Genomic DNA, 22,436 nt, shown 5'->3' on the forward strand with positions numbered 1-22,436 from the left:
AAGCTTATTTTCCCTAGGGAAGCAGACCAACGGAGTGTATGTATTGGTGTTATGGGCCCCACCAATGAATCTATATGAGTGAATTGATTTTGAGGTATTTGGTCTGTGACGAAGGGGAATTTGCGCGATGCAGCTCCAGCAAGGCTCGGGGGTGCCCTATCTTTAAAATACTGCGTCAATCCTTACGCCTGCTTCAAGCAGGTGCAGGGTTTTGACGCAGCATGGCCTTAAAAGGGGCTGAGTGAAATCTTGCAGATTTCACTCAGCCACTTTTAGGAGGCGCTCCTGCGCCGGAACGCCCCCCTGTGCCAGAACGCCTACATGTGGCGCAGGGCTTTACAACGTGACGCATCTCCCAGATGCGTCACGTTGTAAGTACCCCGCACCATGGCACTGGCTTTGCGCTGCCGCTGCGTCACAGAAGTGACGCAACGGCGGCGTAAAAGAGGCGCAAGGGGCTTGTAAATCTGCTCCAAAGTGTTTAATTAGGTTAAACCTCACTGAACGCCATACGTTCAAGTTCAGGTAATTAAATTATGAGTAATCCGTGTTATACGTCCTCTTTCCACCGCAGTAATTTGTTGTAACTATAAATCAAGCATGCTAACTGCGAATATCGTGCAAAATGTAAATCACCTGTGCTAATTGTGAATACCATGTGCTGATTTCAAAGCTACAGTGCAGGGAATACTGTGTGCCTATTGTGTGTCACCAATGACTGGGAATAAAACTACCAATTTATCAACCGTGCTAACAATATCCCATACATGCAATTCACCCTGCTAGCTATAAATGCCATGTGCCGTAACTGAGTATACGCTGTGCTATCTTAAAATGACCAGTGCTCACTGTAAATCAGCCGTTCCAACTGTGAACACCCCACGAGAACTGTAAATAAGCATTGATGCCTCTGAACAGCTCCGCTACAAATAAATCATCCACGCTAACTGTTCATCAAACAAGATAACTGTGAATTCCCCCATGATATCTGTAAATCAACCATGCTAACTCCGAATAGCAAGATACAAATACATGAGCACTGTTTGCTTTATTAACACAGGCCAACTGTATACTAGCTGTGATTACTGTAAATCATCCGTGATGACTGTGAATACCTCATGCTCACTGTATGTCATCTTTGATAGCTGTAGATACTCATAGCTAGCTGTAAATCACCCGTACTAACTGTATATATGGCCAGTTAACAGTAAATCACAATTAATGTCTGCGAATACCACGTGTTAACTGTAAATCACTCACGCTAACTTTCCATACCAGGTGCCATTTCTAAATCACCCCTGATACCTGGGAATACCCTGTGCCAACCGTAAATCACCTGTGCTAACTGAAATCTCCCCAAGATAATTGAATCGCCTGTGCTTGGTGTAAACCACTTTTGCTATCTGTGAATATTGCTTGTAAGATTGAATTCACACTTGCTGCGAGTACCACATCCACAATCGGCCTCACTCGTGCTGTAAAAGTGCAATTCACAACCTTCCTTTTCCTGTCTATCCATCATAGGGGGTCAGCGATTATTTACCAAATTAGTTGGTTTGTGTTACTGTTTAACGATGGATTTGAGATACGGACCTACACTTTTCTAAATTTAAAACAGAATGAACAAGCGTTGGAGGTGACGTTTCAGCCGGCCTAAAAAACAAGATGGCCATTGCTGCTTTGAATGCATAATTGGATTTTTTTTAATTGCGCGTTCCAAAGAACTGTCAGCAATCTTATATGGTGAGCTCAATGTGACGCAAGGACTAGAGTGGCTGATCTTGAATCTGGGGAACCAGTTTCAAGTCTTGGCGGGAGGATCATAATCCAGTCATTATTGGCAAATTAATTATTTTCTCCATGCCTGGGAATGCGTTCTATTGTAATACAGCTGGTGCACGGGTAAAGCACTCAGAGAGCTTGTGCTATCTTAAATTGCAAAAATCTAATTAACAAGCATGCTTAAAATGCATGCAGCCACAGACAGATTAGGTAAAGGGCGGAAGACAAACAAAGCAAGCGATGTGCATGCAAAATTGTAAAACAAAAGTCTCCCCAAGCGGATGAAAACCGTACTTGGGCCATGGGAGACTGATAAGAGAAACACACAAAGGAACAACAGGAAATAGTAGTATGCTACAGACAATAGAAACAGAGGAAAAGAATGTGGCAAGCACAGGAACCAATGAAGAGCAAAGGGGCAGGATGTAAGCCCCTTTTAAGATTTATATTAAATACTCTAGATTTCACAATCACAGTGCAAGCGCTGTGCAAGCAAAACCTGAAAAAGACATCACAGATATAATGCTCTTCAAAAAGGAAGAGTGTGTCAACAGTCTAAAAGAGGAAATGTCTACAGCTGCACATGAAGTTCTAAGAGTATCATGAATGGAAAGAAAACAAAGCAGCAGAGCTGAGAGGACAGGAAAGTACTGGGGAGCATGAGAATGGAAATGAAAGAGGTTAGCAGGTGAGAATGTGAACAATCATAAGCAGTGGGGAAGTGTGAGGTGGTAAAAGGGTTGCAGTAAATGGTGAAATGAGAAGAAGATGGAATCTCTGGAAGGTCTGGTTAGGTGGTTAGGGTAAGTCACAGAGGACTCAATGACAGGGAAAGCAGAGACATTAAAACATTAGCAAAGAGTTGAATAGAAAAATGGGTGTTGAAATTAGTTTATGTGAAGTTTAAACCAGATGTTTTTCATCTTGCTACAGAATTGTGCCAAAACCTCTGAGTGTCTCAAATCAAATGGAAGATAATTTAGCTCATAGATAACTCCAGAGGTGGACATACTTTTTGTGAAACTGGGATGATATCAGGTGAGCTGTTGACTCTGAAGGGCAAGTAATTCTGGGGTAAAGTTAGTTGTGGACGTTTATTCGCTAAAATGCCAGGTGCAGAGGAAGTGACATTGCACATGCTTTGACCCCAATGAACTCAAGAAAGTGACATATTTTTCTTGAATCTTTCCATAAAGTGAAGTCAGAGGACCTTCATCCTAGAGACATCACAATGATTGACATAATGGAAGTTAAGAACCGCTGAAGAGCACAATTAATATATTAAAACAACAGTCACTAACACAGATAAAAATGCCTTTTTTATATACCTTGTCTTTGCAAATATATACTATTATGTACAGTAAATACTGTGTTTGTTACATATGTGATTAAGTGAACAAAATGTATCAGAAGCTGCTGATAAATGCTAAAAGGTGTCTATCTTTAGTTTTATACAGTCATTGGGTGAACTTAAATCAAAATTCACCATTTACACTAAGAAATGGCCTTTTCACATTTATTTTCTAAGACATTTGCTATCATTTGCAAACAGAAAAATTCACCGATAGAGAAAAAAGACACTTGAGGTCTGATTCACAAAAGTAATCTGAGACAAAATCCAAATTTTACGACTTTCTGTATTCACAAAAGGCATTTCAGAGTAGTAAAGTTAGTATTCTTAACTTTACTACTCCTAAACTGAGACAAAATCCTAACTTTACGACTTTGTTTATTGACAAAAGGCATTTAGGAGTGGTAAAGTTAGGATTCCTAACTTTACTACTCCTAAATACCTTTTGTGAATACCTTTTGTGAATATCGAAAGTCGTAAAGTTAGGACTTTGTCTCAGATTACTTTTGTGAATCGGGTGATTGCAAACTGCATAGGTTTAGACGTGTCTTTAAATGCAAATCCAGTGTTGGATTCAATATGTCCTCATTGATTCCCTCAAAATGAACCCAAACTTCATTCCGGAAAGACCATAAGACTCTTCACAAAATATTTGTCTCTTTGGATCAACTGTCCCCTCTGTACTGTTATAATCCAAGGTTCCACTTCCCTTACCCAAAACTCTTGTTAGCTATTACTTATTATCTGCATTTCCGAATTGTTCTATGTGAAGCACACCATTGTCCTTGAAGACAGGTCTGTCATATATAAATACCTACATTAAATGCATAAATAATCAAATTCAAGACAACCAAAATAAACAGTGCAGTATGGATGTAGGACACCGCTTTACTCACATGTGAGTGACTTTACTCAAACTGTGGAAGGAATGGGCCTCCAGCCTCTGGAGCGTTGTATCTATAGAGATGTAACTAAAGAAAAAACAGATAAAGAGAAGGTTACACGGATCTCCCTGAGGACATCATCAAAGCACCCTCACATTTCCCTAAAATCATAATAATACAAAGAGTTCCATCCACATTTTTCCAAACTTCATAATTCTGCACACAAATCTAGATTTATGGGTTGTACTTTGCCAAGCCATGATTTGGTCCCATTTGTTCTCCATACAATAAAAGTGAAGAGACTTTCATGAGAGGTCTGTAAGTCAGCAAATGCCTCAAACTGAGAACAAGGGGCCAGTTGTACAAAACCATTTTGAGGTTGGAACCCCTGCGATTCGCAAAATCACAGGGTTTGCAAAGGCAACATTTCTTTTTACGAAATGCTAAACTTTTGAGAGTCAGAAAAGCATTTCAATGTTCTTTGTAGGAACAGGTACAGCTAGGACCCATGTAGAGTCTGTGAATAATAAGTACTCAAAGAAATGGTCAGATTGGATGGGTCTTAAGGCCCTAACCTGCAGGCAAATTTTGGTACCATGTGTCATGTCACCGGTTGTTCTGAAGGCTTAATGGAACAATAGGTTCTAGAGAATAGATTGGCTAGATTGAAAGTGGACAGGACCACTCCCCTGAAACGCATTGATAGCGCACCAGTCTATGTATGTGGAGGCATCAGTATCCACTTACAGGATGTGCACAAACCACAGGGGGCCTGCAGCACAACTGCTCTTTTCACACTCGTCAGGCTTCCCAGCATATCACCATTTCTAGAAGATGCTTTCAGAAGGAGACACCATGAAGGGACCTGTGAGGCAGAAAGAACTGAAACTACCTGAAGCTCGTGCCATAAGGATAAAGTAATTACAGCAGAGTATAACTTTTACTTGAGTCCTCCAGTGCGAACTACTGCAAAAAATGGCAATTGTAGTACAGCCACACTGTATGGCTGTGTGTAGTGTTTTATTTCTAAAAGAATAAGTACTTGGGCCAAAGTTTTGCAAGGAAGCTTCCCGCTGGCGCTACTTAATGTCAGCATCCTGAATACCAAGGTTGCATAATTTTGATTTCAAATGAATTCCCCTTTCATCCACCAGCAGATACTCCCTTATCCTTTATCTCACTCTTGCAGGTTCTTTTGATCCCTGCTTTCTCCCTTTGTCACATTATTTTTTGATATTTCTCTTCCTTCTTCTTTCCCTCTTGTGTGTTTTACTCTATATTGCTCTGTCTGAAAGAAAGGCGTTTGTCCCCAAAGATTAGTCCTGGGGTGCCCCACCTACAACCACCGTCTCAAATTAACCACTGGCTGTGTGACCCTCTTTGTAACCACCAATTCAGTTACAGTAGCTGCCAGAAGCCCTGGAACTGAAAGCCCGGAGAAAAATATTGTTTTAAACTTCATTATAAAATATTAGTACTTATAAATGTTATATGACATCTCTTTTGTGATCCCTACATCCTTCGGTTACTTAGCCCCTTAGTGCTTTTATTTGCAGGTTTATGGGTCTGCAGGTGCGCGTTTGCCCACAGCGGGTAACCTGACAGATGTCCATGAACATCCTACGACCAATTTGATGACAGTGGTGAATGTGGGTTTGTGATTTTGCGCTGGCTGTGCTCCTACGCAAGAAAGGGACACAGATGATCACACCCATCAGCCCACCCTCAAGATGATCTAACACAGAATAAGGAATGAGTACAACCTTTTGGGAGGCAAACATTTAGTGAGGGCTGTTTGTTTAAATTATTCTGCATAATGTTACAAATAGTCTAAGAGGTGTGTCATTTTCTACACAGCCCAAAAACGGACGCCCCTCAATTATTAATTATATGTTTACTTACCTGTAAACCTCCGTAATCCATAGTTTACTACCCCTCACCCTCCCCCACCCCACGTCACCGCCCTGCAGGTACTCCTTCTACCGACCGCGGCTGTTATGGATAGATAGAATTTACTTTCGGAAATGTATTTTCAGACAGAAAGGTGGCAATGGAATCACAACTGTTACTATTTGCTCAGGACTCTATTGATGAGTACTGCCTGGCAGGAGTTTTGTTGCCATGCATCCTACTTGCCTCTGTCTGGATCTGGGTCTGGTCTGCGGAAACTAATGCAGCTCAAGGGCTTGCTGGGATGTGGAGGGCACATTGTTACATGAGAGGAATCGATACAGGACAACGTGAGGCTGAAAAGCAATTACCCAGCATTCCACCAAGGAACCCAAAAGGCACTTTAGACAGCAATCTTCCTGGGCCCAGCTCAGGCATTACATATGTACCTGTGATGTCCCGGTGTCTATTCTCAATTATAAAGGAACCCCACTGACCTGGCTCTTGTCTGGGACACTGTGGATGTCATCTGTGCACAGCCTCCAGTGGGCACAATCATGCCTGCTACTAAGAGAAGCCAGATGGGTACAAAACATCAAAAATACCTTGTCATACCTGTGCCCACATTACTGATTCTTAAAGGTTGAATGACCTTCTCTAACATGCTCGTAATCAGAGAAAAAAGGACTTAGTACCTAAGACAGTCATGTAATATCTTATATCTTAGTTGGGATGACTCAAGCGGCTTAGCCGGAATATAAGCTCCTATGGTGGTTCGATCTGCTTTTGCATGTGCAGTAAACATCCTATCTGTGGCCTGTGGTCCAGACTGCAGTTCTGTACAGTCAGAACGTAGAGTGGAAGACAAGAGGCGCATTCAGAGAACTAGAACCCATTATATGCGCGAACCCATTATATAAGGAACAACACATCCTTCAAAAACAGTGGTCCAAACTGCCCTATCAAGGGAGAGGTGTGGCGCAGTGGCCATCGGCGTCTGACTCCGGCGCGCGGGGCTCCCTGTTCGACTGCCGGCAGCAGCACAGCTCAGCGCCTTGTGACTTTAGGCAATAGCTCACTTAATTTCCCCGACAGCCACCAGCACCTTGAAACTTTAAGGGGTGATATGTTCACGCTTTCCAAATATGTATTATTATTATTTATCAGTCCTTTTCATTGAGTAGATCAATGCAGGGTGATAGTGAGAATGTGTCCTCCTCATCAGCCATGACAACTAGCAGAGACGTGTAAACCTTCAGAAGGCATTTCTGTTGCCTTTTGTGTGAGTGGTATATCACACAGATTTCATTACAAGGGCTCAGGGTTAGCAGACACACAGAGGGGAAAGAAAGAGAATAGAAATATGGTGTTGGAAAGTGGGTTCTTGGTAGGGCCAAATGTAGGTCTGCCACTGGCAATAAGGCCACTAACACATGATAGGACTCAGCATAGGTCTTAGAAATGTATTCCTATGCTCAACCCTTGGTAATGTGGCTGCGAGCAGACAGGCTTAACTTCAAAGACAGGTATGTAAAGCATTTAAAAACACCATTTCAGTAAATAATTAAAACACAACACATAATAAAAATCCAACACCAGGAGGAGGAGCCTAGCGCGCAACCAAGATGGCCGCGTAGGCACAGGGCTCCCGAGGGCCTCCACAACTTCCCACGTCTATCCTGAATATATCCTGATTCTATCGACGGGCTTCTACAGGCGAACCTATGCGGAGGTGATACCTGTTGTCCAAATTCAAATTGGACTTCAGGAACCGGGATAGCATCGACTTCAAATTGGCGGCCTACTCCTGACCTTGCCCCGGATTCGAGTTGGCATGGTGCCCGGGCAGAAAGTGAACAACAACGGCATGCAGGACCCAGGCCGGTGCACACCCCATACTTTCACTTTCGGTTTCGGGTCTCCTCGCTGAAACTGACTGAGGGGCCCTGGATTGTCAGCACACATTTATAGTGGGAAGATCGGGTATCCTGCCTGGATCTTGGACACTAGTCAGGACTACCCTTCGTGATCGCCGAGGCTCCCTAGATCGGCTCTCCGGGGATTGCTAATCGTGTTTGTGGACGACAACCTTGGCGACCATCAGACAATGGCGGCTAGATTGGACGGAGATAAACAAAAATCCAAGACGACTAGGCGGGGAGCTCATACCCAAGCTAATAACATGGACCGCTATACCCAGTCAAAAGGATCCCCTAGTGGCCTGCATAAGTCCCCGGAGAGATCCAAGGATGGCCCGGGATCGTCTACGGAGTTAACATTGCAGGACGTCATGGGTGCCATCGATGAGATGAAAGCAGCGGTTGGCCAGCAATTCGACACTTTGGCCCATAAACTGGACACGGTTTTGATCGACGTTAAACTAGTCAGAGCGGACCTTTCACAAACGAATGAAAAGGTCAAATCCTTGGGTCTGACAATGTCGAGTCTGGTAACAGGCGTGTCTGACCTGCAAACCGAGGTCCGTAATCTGCGGACGTCTAATGATTTGTCTGTCCGTCGGCTGGAGGATTTTGAAAGTAGGGCTCGGCGGAATAATGTGCGCATAATAGGGGTACCGGAGAAATCGGAGGTCCCTGCGGCTGACCTCTTCGTGGAAGACCTCGTGATCAGCCATCTCGCACCCAAAGGATTGAGTAAATTCTTTACGGTCGAGCCGGCCCATAGAGTTCAAGGTGGTAAGCCGAAACCGGGCGCTCCCCCACGGCCCATCATCGCCAGAATTCTTAATTTCAGGGACAGGGACGCTATCCTGCAGGCCTCGAGGGTGAGTGGGCCAACGAAGTTTGAGAACACTAATATAAGTTTCTACCCGGACTTCACACAATCGGTCCAAAAACAGCGACAGGGGTTCATGGGTGTAAACGGCGACTGAGAGACATGGACCTGAAATATGCGATGCTCTTTCCGGCCAGGTTGCGTGTTGAGTTTGAGGATCGGACACATTTCTTCGATCGGCCGGAGGAGGTTGGAGATTGGCTTGATGCCCTGCCCCAGCGACGAAGTCGAGAGGGACAGACCGAGGAGAACGGAGTGGGCTTGGCTGGACAGGACTAGACTTTTGGTTCCCGGTGGCTGAACATTGCGATGACACTTCCATATTTTGGTTCGATGTTTCTATTCAGTGCCTTATCCTTAAATGCCCGGGGGTTGTGGGGTGCTCAGTGAGGCTCTTTCCTCCTCTGGGGTTTCTTTTTGTAGATTAGTTAATGCTAGGGCGACAGGCACACTGCAAGTTGGGGGGGCTATATGGGCTCACGCAGGGGTGCTGTTGAAAATTAAAACAGCGATATGATTAAGCATTCACTAAAGACATGAATTCCCCTTCCTTAGACAAAAGGTCTCTTCTTATGTTGACTAATGTCTGGACTCCATTTTGTAATGTCATGTCTCCACGTGCTTTGCACGAGAAGAGTCCTTCCTTTTCGCTAGTTGCTCTTGTAATCTGCCTAGTAACAGTCTATAAATAGCTCCTTTGTCCGTCTGGCGCATGCCCAGACTTGACCACATCTGTTATCAGTTAGTCCTTGTTTGACCATGTTTTCGCGGGCTCAGGAGATCGTTAACTCCGCCCACATATTGATTCTGTATCGAAAATGTCCATAAAAGGTAATGCATTTTGCCTCATGTTGTATCCACCCACTTATGAGCCCCTCTGTTGTGTATAAAAGGGGACTGTGTATGCAAGTTCTTTGTGCTACTCTATGCAATACTGAAGAGTGTTGTATAGGTTGTAGGACCACCCTTAAGGGTTAATAAACTCTGTCTTTGTATTTGCAGTTTCCGTGCCAACTTCCTTCTAGTTTTCGTTTCAGAAGAGCGAACCCTTGTATTCTGCGGGCCTAGCTGGGGCTTGTACTCATCAATTGGCGCCCGTCACGTGGGGCTCATCGGCGACTCGGATGCTCGAAGGATTGGTCGTGACGAAGGTGAGGAATTTGGCCGGGGATGTGATCACTGCCAGCGGCGTTTTTAGTCCTGGCATCCCGAGGTTTCTTCCTTCCCTTCCGAACTGACCTTCTGGGTGGCGCCGGTCCTCGACTGAGACCTCTTCTGTCGGTTTGCCGCGACAGCCGTTTGGGCGAATTTTGGAACTTGGCAGTTGGAATCTGGACACTCTTGATTGGTAAGAACCGTTGTACGGTACTTGCTCCGAGTTTTGAAGCCTGGGTTGGCTATTTGAGTTTGATTTGTGATGACCGGTCATATTTTGTATTGATTACTGTGAGAATATATGCGTTGCAACACATATAGGCAGGTAATGTGGAGATATTTCTCCGGAATTGTGTAAATCTGAATGGCGCAAAGTTTAAGTGCCATTTTTGATAATACTGCATATTTTGCATTATTTTTGAGCATGCCTGCTTTTAGCGCACTCCGTAAGTGGTGCTGCTGTTTTGGAAACCGGTTAAATCTCGAGGAATCTGCTCCAGCCCCCCCAGAGGGGACTCCTAATAGGGATATGTATGTGAAGCATGGTCTTTCCTCTATAATGTACAGCACAGTGTGGAGGAAATACACCAAAAAGAATCCTGAGTTACGATGGCCTTTGTATGGATCGTTTGATATGCGTAAGATTGAGTATGTGGAACAGTGTATGTGTAAACGGCGTGCTCGGCAAGACATGTTTGAATGTGTACGGTTATGGGTAAAGGAAGTGCGTGAGCGAGAGAAACGTGAGAAAGCTCTGTTTGATAAAGAGCAACGGAAAAATGATCATGTGAGAGCGGAGGAAGCGAAGCGTCGGGAGGAAAGAGAACTGGCGGAGAGACAAGAGAAAGAGCGTAGGTTGCAAGTCTCGGGTCAATATGCTGTCCGCCAGCCACTTTATCCTGTCCTTACTAATCTTGAAGATGATTTTTATTTTTTAGATCGCTCTCCGCCCCCTTATGTTGGCGCGTCCGCCCCGAGATCACAGGATTCTGGATCGGTTTCGGATAAGGTAGACACGCGGTCCATGTTATCAGTTGAGCGTATGGGTGAGCTTCGGAAAATTTCTCTGCGTGTACTTAAAGGCAAGCTATCTCTTGCTGAATTGTTGGAATCTTTGGACAGTTGGCAGGATAGAGAGAAGCTGCATTTTGCGGCAACTTTTTCTGATGAAGTGATTACTGCCTTTCGGAAATATTCTGATGTTTTTCCCGAGCCTGATGCTGTAGTTTCAGATGCTAAAGCATTACGTAACGGTGTTTTTTCTCCCTCTAAGGTACCCGATGCGGTCCGACGGCTGTTTGCATTGCGGGACGCGGCGTTTGAACTTAAAGAGAGAGCGCGCCTAAAGGCAGGGGAGAAGGAGCAATCGGATTCACAACCGGCGGCGACCAATCATCTACCTCCCAATCAGATAAGAGCGAACTAGTGCATGCTAAACCGATGCGAGAGGCGGCACCTTTGTATGTTCCTCCTAAAGGAGCAGGAAACAGTTCAGATATATCTTCCCCCGATGCTAGGGGATATTTTGTGTATAATTGGGTTTATACTCCCTGGCACAGGGCTGATGTTATGGCATTAAAGAATGCATTGCCTGACCCCCGCAAGAATCCACCGGCCTTTTACGAAGAGGTCGAAGGGGCCTTGAATTCTTGTACTATGACTTTAGCAGATATAGATTTGTTCTTTGGGCTTATTTTACCACCGGATATGTGGCGATCTGTGCGGAAGTTGGATGATCAAGCCGCTTTTAAGGCCAAATGGTCTGAGATTGAGGATGTGGATAGGGAGAGAAAACTCACGCAAAAACCACCCCAGCTTATTTTAGATCTTCCTGCTGCTATCCTGACTAAATTGAAAACAATTATCCCCCCTAAAAAGATTGACTGGAACATGTTAGCCTCATGTAAACAGAAGGTTGATGAATCAGTTTCAGACTTCTTTACACGCTTTGAGGAAAACAGATAAAGAGAAGGTTACACGGATCTCCCTGAGGACATCATCAAAGCACCCTCACATTTCCCTAAAATCATAATAATACAAAGAGTTCCATCCACATTTTTCCAAACTTCATAATTCTGCACACAAATCTAGATTTATGGGTTGTACTTTGCCAAGCCATGATTTGGTCCCATTTGTTCTCCATACAATAAAAGTGAAGAGACTTTCATGAGAGGTCTGTAAGTCAGCAAATGCCTCAAACTGAGAACAAGGGGCCAGTTGTACAAAACCATTTTGAGGTTGGAACCCCTGCGATTCGCAAAATCACAGGGTTTGCAAAGGCAACATTTCTTTTTACGAAATGCTAAACTTTTGAGAGTCAGAAAAGCATTTCAATGTTCTTTGTAGGAACAGGTACAGCTAGGACCCATGTAGAGTCTGTGAATAATAAGTACTCAAAGAAATGGTCAGATTGGATGGGTCTTAAGGCCCTAACCTGCAGGCAAATTTTGGTACCATGTGTCATGTCACCGGTAGTTCTGAAGGCTTAATGGAACATTAGGTTCTAGAGAATAGATTGGCTAGATTGAAAGTGGACAGGACCACTCCCCTGAAACGCATTGATAGCGCACCAGTCTATGTATGTGGAGGCATCAGTATCCACTTACAGGATGTGCACAAACCACAGGGGGCCTGCAGCACAACTGCTCTTTTCACACTCGTCAGGCTTCCCAGCATATCACCATTTCTAGAAGATGCTTTCAGAAGGAGACACCATGAAGGGACCTGTGAGGCAGAAAGAACTGAAACTACCTGAAGCTCGTGCCATAAGGATAAAGTAATTACAGCAGAGTATAACTTTTACTTGAGTCCTCCAGTGCGAACTACTGCAAAAAATGGCAATTGTAGTACAGCCACACTGTATGGCTGTGTGTAGTGTTTTATTTCTAAAAGAATAAGTACTTGGGCCAAAGTTTTGCAAGGAAGCTTCCCGCTGGCGCTACTTAATGTCAGCATCCTGAATACCAAGGTTGCATAATTTTGATTTCAAATGAATTCCCCTTTCATCCACCAGCAGATACTCCCTTATCCTTTATCTCACTCTTGCAGGTTCTTTTGATCCCTGCTTTCTCCCTTTGTCACATTATTTTTTGATATTTCTCTTCCTTCTTCTTTCCCTCTTGTGTGTTTTACTCTATATTGCTCTGTCTGAAAGAAAGGCGTTTGTCCCCAAAGATTAGTCCTGGGGTGCCCCACCTACAACCACCGTCTCAAATTAACCACTGGCTGTGTGACCCTCTTTGTAACCACCAATTCAGTTACAGTAGCTGCCAGAAGCCCTGGAACTGAAAGCCCGGAGAAAAATATTGTTTTAAACTTCATTATAAAATATTAGTACTTATAAATGTTATATGACATCTCTTTTGTGATCCCTACATCCTTCGGTTACTTAGCCCCTTAGTGCTTTTATTTGCAGGTTTATGGGTCTGCAGGTGCGCGTTTGCCCACAGCGGGTAACCTGACAGATGTCCATGAACATCCTACGACCAATTTGATGACAGTGGTGAATGTGGGTTTGTGATTTTGCGCTGGCTGTGCTCCTACGCAAGAAAGGGACACAGATGATCACACCCATCAGCCCACCCTCAAGATGATCTAACACAGAATAAGGAATGAGTACAACCTTTTGGGAGGCAAACATTTAGTGAGGGCTGTTTGTTTAAATTATTCTGCATAATGTTACAAATAGTCTAAGAGGTGTGTCATTTTCTACACAGCCCAAAAACGGACGCCCCTCAATTATTAATTATATGTTTACTTACCTGTAAACCTCCGTAATCCATAGTTTACTACCCCTCACCCTCCCCCACCCCACGTCACCGCCCTGCAGGTACTCCTTCTACCGACCGCGGCTGTTATGGATAGATAGAATTTACTTTCGGAAATGTATTTTCAGACAGAAAGGTGGCAATGGAATCACAACTGTTACTATTTGCTCAGGACTCTATTGATGAGTACTGCCTGGCAGGAGTTTTGTTGCCATGCATCCTACTTGCCTCTGTCTGGATCTGGGTCTGGTCTGCGGAAACTAATGCAGCTCAAGGGCTTGCTGGGATGTGGAGGGCACATTGTTACATGAGAGGAATCGATACAGGACAACGTGAGGCTGAAAAGCAATTACCCAGCATTCCACCAAGGAACCCAAAAGGCACTTTAGACAGCAATCTTCCTGGGCCCAGCTCAGGCATTACATATGTACCTGTGATGTCCCGGTGTCTATTCTCAATTATAAAGGAACCCCACTGACCTGGCTCTTGTCTGGGACACTGTGGATGTCATCTCTGCACAGCCTCCAGTGGGCACAATCATGCCTGCTACTAAGAGAAGCCAGATGGGTACAAAACATCAAAAATACCTTGTCATACCTGTGCCCACATTACTGATTCTTAAAGGTTGAATGACCTTCTCTAACATGCTCGTAATCAGAGAAAAAAGGACTTAGTACCTAAGACAGTCATGTAATATCTTATATCTTAGTTGGGATGACTCAAGCGGCTTAGCCGGAATATAAGCTCCTATGGTGGTTCGATCTGCTTTTGCATGTGCAGTAAACATCCTATCTGTGGCCTGTGGTCCAGACTGCAGTTCTGTACAGTCAGAACGTAGAGTGGAAGACAAGAGGCGCATTCAGAGAACTAGAACCCATTATATGCGCGAACCCATTATATAAGGAACAACACATCCTTCAAAAACAGTGGTCCAAACTGCCCTATCAAGGGAGAGGTGTGGCGCAGTGGCCATCGGCGTCTGACTCCGGCGCGCGGGGCTCCCTGTTCGACTGCCGGCAGCAGCACAGCTCAGCGCCTTGTGACTTTAGGCAATAGCTCACTTAATTTCCCCGACAGCCACCAGCACCTTGAAACTTTAAGGGGTGATATGTTCACGCTTTCCAAATATGTATTATTATTATTTATCAGTCCTTTTCATTGAGTAGATCAATGCAGGGTGATAGTGAGAATGTGTCCTCCTCATCAGCCATGACAACTAGCAGAGACGTGTAAACCTTCAGAAGGCATTTCTGTTGCCTTTTGTGTGAGTGGTATATCACACAGATTTCATTACAAGGGCTCAGGGTTAGCAGACACACAGAGGGGAAAGAAAGAGAATAGAAATATGGTGTTGGAAAGTGGGTTCTTGGTAGGGCCAAATGTAGGTCTGCCACTGGCAATAAGGCCACTAACACATGATAGGACTCAGCATAGGTCTTAGAAATGTATTCCTATGCTCAACCCTTGGTAATGTGGCTGCGAGCAGACAGGCTTAACTTCAAAGACAGGTATGTAAAGCATTTAAAAACACCATTTCAGTAAATAATTAAAACACAACACATAATAAAAATCCAACACCAGGAGGAGGAGCCTAGCGCGCAACCAAGATGGCCGCGTAGGCACAGGGCTCCCGAGGGCCTCCACAACTTCCCACGTCTATCCTGAATATATCCTGATTCTATCGACGGGCTTCTACAGGCGAACCTATGCGGAGGTGATACCTGTTGTCCAAATTCAAATTGGACTTCAGGAACCGGGATAGCATCGACTTCAAATTGGTGGCCTACTCCTGACCTTGCCCCGGATTCGAGTTGGCATGGTGCCCGGGCAGAAAGTGAACAACAACGGCATGCAGGACCCAGGCCGGTGCACACCCCATACTTTCACTTTCGGTTTCGGGTCTCCTCGCTGAAACTGACTGAGGGGCCCTGGATTGTCAGCACACATTTATAGTGGGAAGATCGGGTATCCTGCCTGGATCTTGGACACTAGTCAGGACTACCCTTCGTGATCGCCGAGGCTCCCTAGATCGGCTCTCCGGGGATTGCTAATCGTGTTGGTGGACGACAACCTTTGCGACCATCAGACAATGGCGGCTAGATTGGACGGAGATAAACAAAAATCCAAGACGACTAGGCGGGGAGCTCATACCCAAGCTAATAACATGGACCGCTATACCCAGTCAAAAGGATCCCCTAGTGGCCTGCATAAGTCCCCGGAGAGATCCAAGGATGGCCCGGGATCGTCTACGGAGTTAACATTGCAGGACGTCATGGGTGCCATCGATGAGATGAAAGCAGCGGTTGGCCAGCAATTCGACACTTTGGCCCATAAACTGGACACGGTTTTGATCGACGTTAAACTAGTCAGAGCGGACCTTTCACAAACGAATGAAAAGGTCAAATCCTTGGGTCTGACAATGTCGAGTCTGGTAACAGGCGTGTCTGACCTGCAAACCGAGGTCCGTAATCTGCGGACGTCTAATGATTTGTCTGTCCGTCGGCTGGAGGATTTTGAAAGTAGGGCTCGGCGGAATAATGTGCGCATAATAGGGGTACCGGAGAAATCGGAGGTCCCTGCGGCTGACCTCTTCGTGGAAGACCTCGTGATCAGCCATCTCGCACCCAAAGGATTGAGTAAATTTTTTACGGTCGAGCCGGCCCATAGAGTTCCAGGTGGTAAGCCGAAACCGGGCGCTCCCCCACGGCCCATCATCGCCAGAATTCTTAATTTCAGGGACAGGGACGCTATCCTGCAGGCCTCGAGGGTGAGTGGGCCAACGAAGTTTGAGAACACTAATATAAGTTTCTACCCGGACTTCACACAATCGGTCCAAAAACAGCGACAGGGGTTCATGGGTGTAAACGGCGACTGAGAGACATGGACCTGAAATATGCGATGCTCTTTCCGGCCAGGTTGCGTGTTGAGTTTGAGGATCGGACACATTTCTTCGATCGGCCGGAGGAGGTTGGAGATTGGCTTGATGCCCTGCCCCAGCGACGAAGTCGAGAGGGACAGACCGAGGAGAACGGAGTGGGCTTGGCTGGACAGGACTAGACTTTTGGTTCCCGGTGGCTGAACATTGCGATGACACTTCCATATTTTGGTTCGATGTTTCTATTCAGTGCCTTATCCTTAAATGCCCGGGGGTTGTGGGGTGCTCAGTGAGGCTCTTTCCTCCTCTGGGGTTTCTTTTTGTAGATTAGTTAATGCTAGGGCGACAGGCACACTGCAAGTTGGGGGGGCTATATGGGCTCACGCAGGGGTGCTGTTGAAAATTAAAACAGTGATATGATTAAGCATTCACTAAAGACATGAATTCCCCTTCCTTAGACAAAAGGTCTCTTCTTATGTTGACTAATGTCTGGACTCCATTTTGTAATGTCATGTCTCCACGTGCTTTGCACGAGAAGAGTCCTTCCTTTTCGCTAGTTGCTCTTGTAATCTGCCTAGTAACAGTCTATAAATAGCTCCTTTGTCCGTCTGGCGCATGCCCAGACTTGACCACATCTGTTATCAGTTAGTCCTTGTTTGACCATGTTTTCGCGGGCTCAGGAGATCGTTAACTCCGCCCACATATTGATTCTGTATCGAAAATGTCCATAAAAGGTAATGCATTTTGCCTCATGTTGTATCCACCCACTTATGAGCCCCTCTGTTGTGTATAAAAGGGGACTGTGTATGCAAGTTCTTTGTGCTACTCTATGCAATACTGAAGAGTGTTGTATAGGTTGTAGGACCACCCTTAAGGGTTAATAAACTCTGTCTTTGTATTTGCAGTTTCCGTGCCAACTTCCTTCTAGTTTTCGTTTCAGAAGAGCGAACCCTTGTATTCTGCGGGCCTAGCTGGGGCTTGTACTCATCAATTGGCGCCCGTCACGTGGGGCTCATCGGCGACTCGGATGCTCGAAGGATTGGTCGTGACGAAGGTGAGGAATTTGGCCGGGGATGTGATCACTGCCAGCGGCGTTTTTAGTCCTGGCATCCCGAGGTTTCTTCCTTCCCTTCCGAACTGACCTTCTGGGTGGCGCCGGTCCTCGACTGAGACCTCTTCTGTCGGTTTGCCGCGACAGCCGTTTGGGCGAATTTTGGAACTTGGCAGTTGGAATCTGGACACTCTTGATTGGTAAGAACCGTTGTACGGTACTTGCTCCGAGTTTTGAAGCCTGGGTTGGCTATTTGAGTTTGATTTGTGATGACCGGTCATATTTTGTATTGATTACTGTGAGAATATATGCGTTGCAACACATATAGGCAGGTAATGTGGAGATATTTCTCCGGAATTGTGTAAATCTGAATGGCGCAAAGTTTAAGTGCCATTTTTGATAATACTGCATATTTTGCATTATTTTTGAGCATGCCTGCTTTTAGCGCACTCCGTAAGTGGTGCTGCTGTTTTGGAAACCGGTTAAATCTCGAGGAATCTGCTCCAGCCCCCCCAGAGGGGACTCCTAATAGGGATATGTATGTGAAGCATGGTCTTTCCTCTATAATGTACAGCACAGTGTGGAGGAAATACACCAAAAAGAATCCTGAGTTACGATGGCCTTTGTATGGATCGTTTGATATGCGTAAGATTGAGTATGTGGAACAGTGTATGTGTAAACGGCGTGCTCGGCAAGACATGTTTGAATGTGTACGGTTATGGGTAAAGGAAGTGCGTGAGCGAGAGAAACGTGAGAAAGCTCTGTTTGATAAAGAGCAACGGAAAAATGATCATGTGAGAGCGGAGGAAGCGAAGCGTCGGGAGGAAAGAGAACTGGCGGAGAGACAAGAGAAAGAGCGTAGGTTGCAAGTCTCGGGTCAATATGCTGTCCGCCAGCCACTTTATCCTGTCCTTACTAATCTTGAAGATGATTTTTATTTTTTAGATCGCTCTCCGCCCCCTTATGTTGGCGCGTCCGCCCCGAGATCACAGGATTCTGGATCGGTTTCGGATAAGGTAGACACGCGGTCCATGTTATCAGTTGAGCGTATGGGTGAGCTTCGGAAAATTTCTCTGCGTGTACTTAAAGGCAAGCTATCTCTTGCTGAATTGTTGGAATCTTTGGACAGTTGGCAGGATAGAGAGAAGCTGTATTTTGCGGCAACTTTTTCTGATGAAGTGATTACTGCCTTTCGGAAATATTCTGATGTTTTTCCCGAGCCTGATGCTGTAGTTTCAGATGCTAAAGCATTACGTAACGGTGTTTTTTCTCCCTCTAAGGTACCCGATGCGGTCCGACGGCTGTTTGCATTGCGGGACGCGGCATTTGAACTTAAAGAGAGAGCGCGCCTAAAGGCAGGGGAGAAGGAGCAATCGGATTCACAACCGGCGGCGACCAATCATCTACCTCCCAATCAGATAAGAGCGAACTAGTGCATGCTAAACCGATGCGAGAGGCGGCACCTTTGTATGTTCCTCCTAAAGGAGCAGGAAACAGTTCAGATATATCTTCCCCCGATGCTAGGGGATATTTTGTGTATAATTGGGTTTATACTCCCTGGCACAGGGCTGATGTTATGGCATTAAAGAATGCATTGCCTGACCCCCGCAAGAATCCACCGGCCTTTTACGAAGAGGTCGAAGGGGCCTTGAATTCTTGTACTATGACTTTAGCAGATATAGATTTGTTCTTTGGGCTTATTTTACCACCGGATATGTGGCGATCTGTGCGGAAGTTGGATGATCAAGCCGCTTTTAAGGCCAAATGGTCTGAGATTGAGGATGTGGATAGGGAGAGAAAACCCACGCAAAAACCACCCCAGCTTATTTTAGATCTTCCTGCTGCTATCCTGACTAAATTGAAAACAATTATCCCCCCTAAAAAGATTGACTGGAACATGTTAGCCTCATGTAAACAGAAGGTTGATGAATCAGTTTCAGACTTCTTTACACGCTTTGAGGAAAACAGATAAAGAGAAGGTTACACGGATCTCCCTGAGGACATCATCAAAGCACCCTCACATTTCCCTAAAATCATAATAATACAAAGTGTTCCATCCACATTTTTCCAAACTTCATAATTCTGCACACAAATCTAGATTTATGGGTTGTACTTTGCCAAGCCATGATTTGGTCCCATTTGTTCTCCATACAATAAAAGTGAAGAGACTTTCATGAGAGGTCTGTAAGTCAGCAAATGCCTCAAACTGAGAACAAGGGGCCAGTTGTACAAAACCATTTTGAGGTTGGAACCCCTGCGATTCGCAAAATCACAGGGTTTGCAAAGGCAACATTTCTTTTTACGAAATGCTAAACTTTTGAGAGTCAGAAAAGCATTTCAATGTTCTTTGTAGGAACAGGTACAGCTAGGACCCATGTAGAGTCTGTGAATAATAAGTACTCAAAGAAATGGTCAGATTGGATGGGTCTTAAGGCCCTAACCTGCAGGCAAATTTTGGTACCATGTGTCATGTCACCGGTAGTTCTGAAGGCTTAATGGAACAATAGGTTCTAGAGAATAGATTGGCTAGATTGAAAGTGGACAGGACCACTCCCCTGAAACGCATTGATAGCGCACCAGTCTATGTATGTGGAGGCATCAGTATCCACTTACAGGATGTGCACAAACCACAGGGGGCCTGCAGCACAACTGCTCTTTTCACACTCGTCAGGCTTCCCAGCATATCACCATTTCTAGAAGATGCTTTCAGAAGGAGACACCATGAAGGGACCTGTGAGGCAGAAAGAACTGAAACTACCTGAAGCTCGTGCCATAAGGATAAAGTAATTACAGCAGAGTATAACTTTTACTTGAGTCCTCCAGTGCGAACTACTGCAAAAAATGGCAATTGTAGTACAGCCACACTGTATGGCTGTGTGTAGTGTTTTATTTCTAAAAGAATAAGTACTTGGGCCAAAGTTTTGCAAGGAAGCTTCCCGCTGGCGCTACTTAATGTCAGCATCCTGAATACCAAGGTTGCATAATTTTGATTTCAAATGAATTCCCCTTTCATCCACCAGCAGATACTCCCTTATCCTTTATCTCACTCTTGCAGGTTCTTTTGATCCCTGCTTTCTCCCTTTGTCACATTATTTTTTGATATTTCTCTTCCTTCTTCTTTCCCTCTTGTGTGTTTTACTCTATATTGCTCTGTCTGAAAGAAAGGCGTTTGTCCCCAAAGATTAGTCCTGGGGTGCCCCACCTACAACCACCGTCTCAAATTAACCACTGGCTGTGTGACCCTCTTTGTAACCACCAATTCAGTTACAGTAGCTGCCAGAAGCCCTGGAACTGAAAGCCCGGAGAAAAATATTGTTTTAAACTTCATTATAAAATATTAGTACTTATAAATGTTATATGACATCTCTTTTGTGATCCCTACATCCTTCGGTTACTTAGCCCCTTAGTGCTTTTATTTGCAGGTTTATGGGTCTGCAGGTGCGCGTTTGCCCACAGCGGGTAACCTGACAGATGTCCATGAACATCCTACGACCAATTTGATGACAGTGGTGAATGTGGGTTTGTGATTTTGCGCTGGCTGTGCTCCTACGCAAGAAAGGGACACAGATGATCACACCCATCAGCCCACCCTCAAGATGATCTAACACAGAATAAGGAATGAGTACAACCTTTTGGGAGGCAAACATTTAGTGAGGGCTGTTTGTTTAAATTATTCTGCATAATGTTACAAATAGTCTAAGAGGTGTGTCATTTTCTACACAGCCCAAAAACTGACGCCCCTCAATTATTAATTATATGTTTACTTACCTGTAAACCTCCGTAATCCATAGTTTACTACCCCTCACCCTCCCCCACCCCACGTCACCGCCCTGCAGGTACTCCTTCTACCGACCGCGGCTGTTATGGATAGATAGAATTTACTTTCGGAAATGTATTTTCAGACAGAAAGGTGGCAATGGAATCACAACTGTTACTATTTGCTCAGGACTCTATTGATGAGTACTGCCTGGCAGGAGTTTTGTTGCCATGCATCCTACTTGCCTCTGTCTGGATCTGGGTCTGGTCTGCGGAAACTAATGCAGCTCAAGGGCTTGCTGGGATGTGGAGGGCACATTGTTACATGAGAGGAATCGATACAGGACAACGTGAGGCTGAAAAGCAATTACCCAGCATTCCACCAAGGAACCCAAAAGGCACTTTAGACAGCAATCTTCCTGGGCCCAGCTCAGGCATTACATATGTACCTGTGATGTCCCGGTGTCTATTCTCAATTATAAAGGAACCCCACTGACCTGGCTCTTGTCTGGGACACTGTGGATGTCATCTGTGCACAGCCTCCAGTGGGCACAATCATGCCTGCTACTAAGAGAAGCCAGATGGGTACAAAACATCAAAAATACCTTGTCATACCTGTGCCCACATTACTGATTCTTAAAGGTTGAATGACCTTCTCTAACATGCTCGTAATCAGAGAAAAAAGGACTTAGTACCTAAGACAGTCATGTAATATCTTATATCTTAGTTGGGATGACTCAAGCGGCTTAGCCGGAATATAAGCTCCTATGGTGGTTCGATCTGCTTTTGCATGTGCAGTAAACATCCTATCTGTGGCCTGTGGTCCAGACTGCAGTTCTGTACAGTCAGAACGTAGAGTGGAAGACAAGAGGCGCATTCAGAGAACTAGAACCCATTATATGCGCGAACCCATTATATAAGGAACAACACATCCTTCAAAAACAGTGGTCCAAACTGCCCTATCAAGGGAGAGGTGTGGCGCAGTGGCCATCGGCGTCTGACTCCGGCGCGCGGGGCTCCCTGTTCGACTGCCGGCAGCAGCACAGCTCAGCGCCTTGTGACTTTAGGCAATAGCTCACTTAATTTCCCCGACAGCCACCAGCACCTTGAAACTTTAAGGGGTGATATG

The 22,436-nt window shown here is 45.1% G+C and overlaps 1 protein-coding gene across 1 annotated transcript in view; it reads right to left on the reverse strand.

The window, feature by feature from the left end:
- Window positions 1-22,436, reverse strand: part of TSHR (thyroid stimulating hormone receptor) — a 632,465-nt gene that overhangs the window by 319,912 nt on the left and 290,117 nt on the right. The window contains exon 4 of the mRNA XM_085626611.1: window positions 4,030-4,104. Coding sequence (XP_085482737.1) covers window positions 4,030-4,104 — 75 coding nt within the window. The remainder of the gene's footprint in view (window positions 1-4,029; window positions 4,105-22,436) is intronic.

Source organism: Triturus cristatus, chromosome 9 (genome assembly GCF_964204655.1).
Source record: "Triturus cristatus chromosome 9, aTriCri1.1, whole genome shotgun sequence".
Taxonomy (NCBI): Eukaryota; Metazoa; Chordata; class Amphibia; order Caudata; family Salamandridae; genus Triturus; species Triturus cristatus.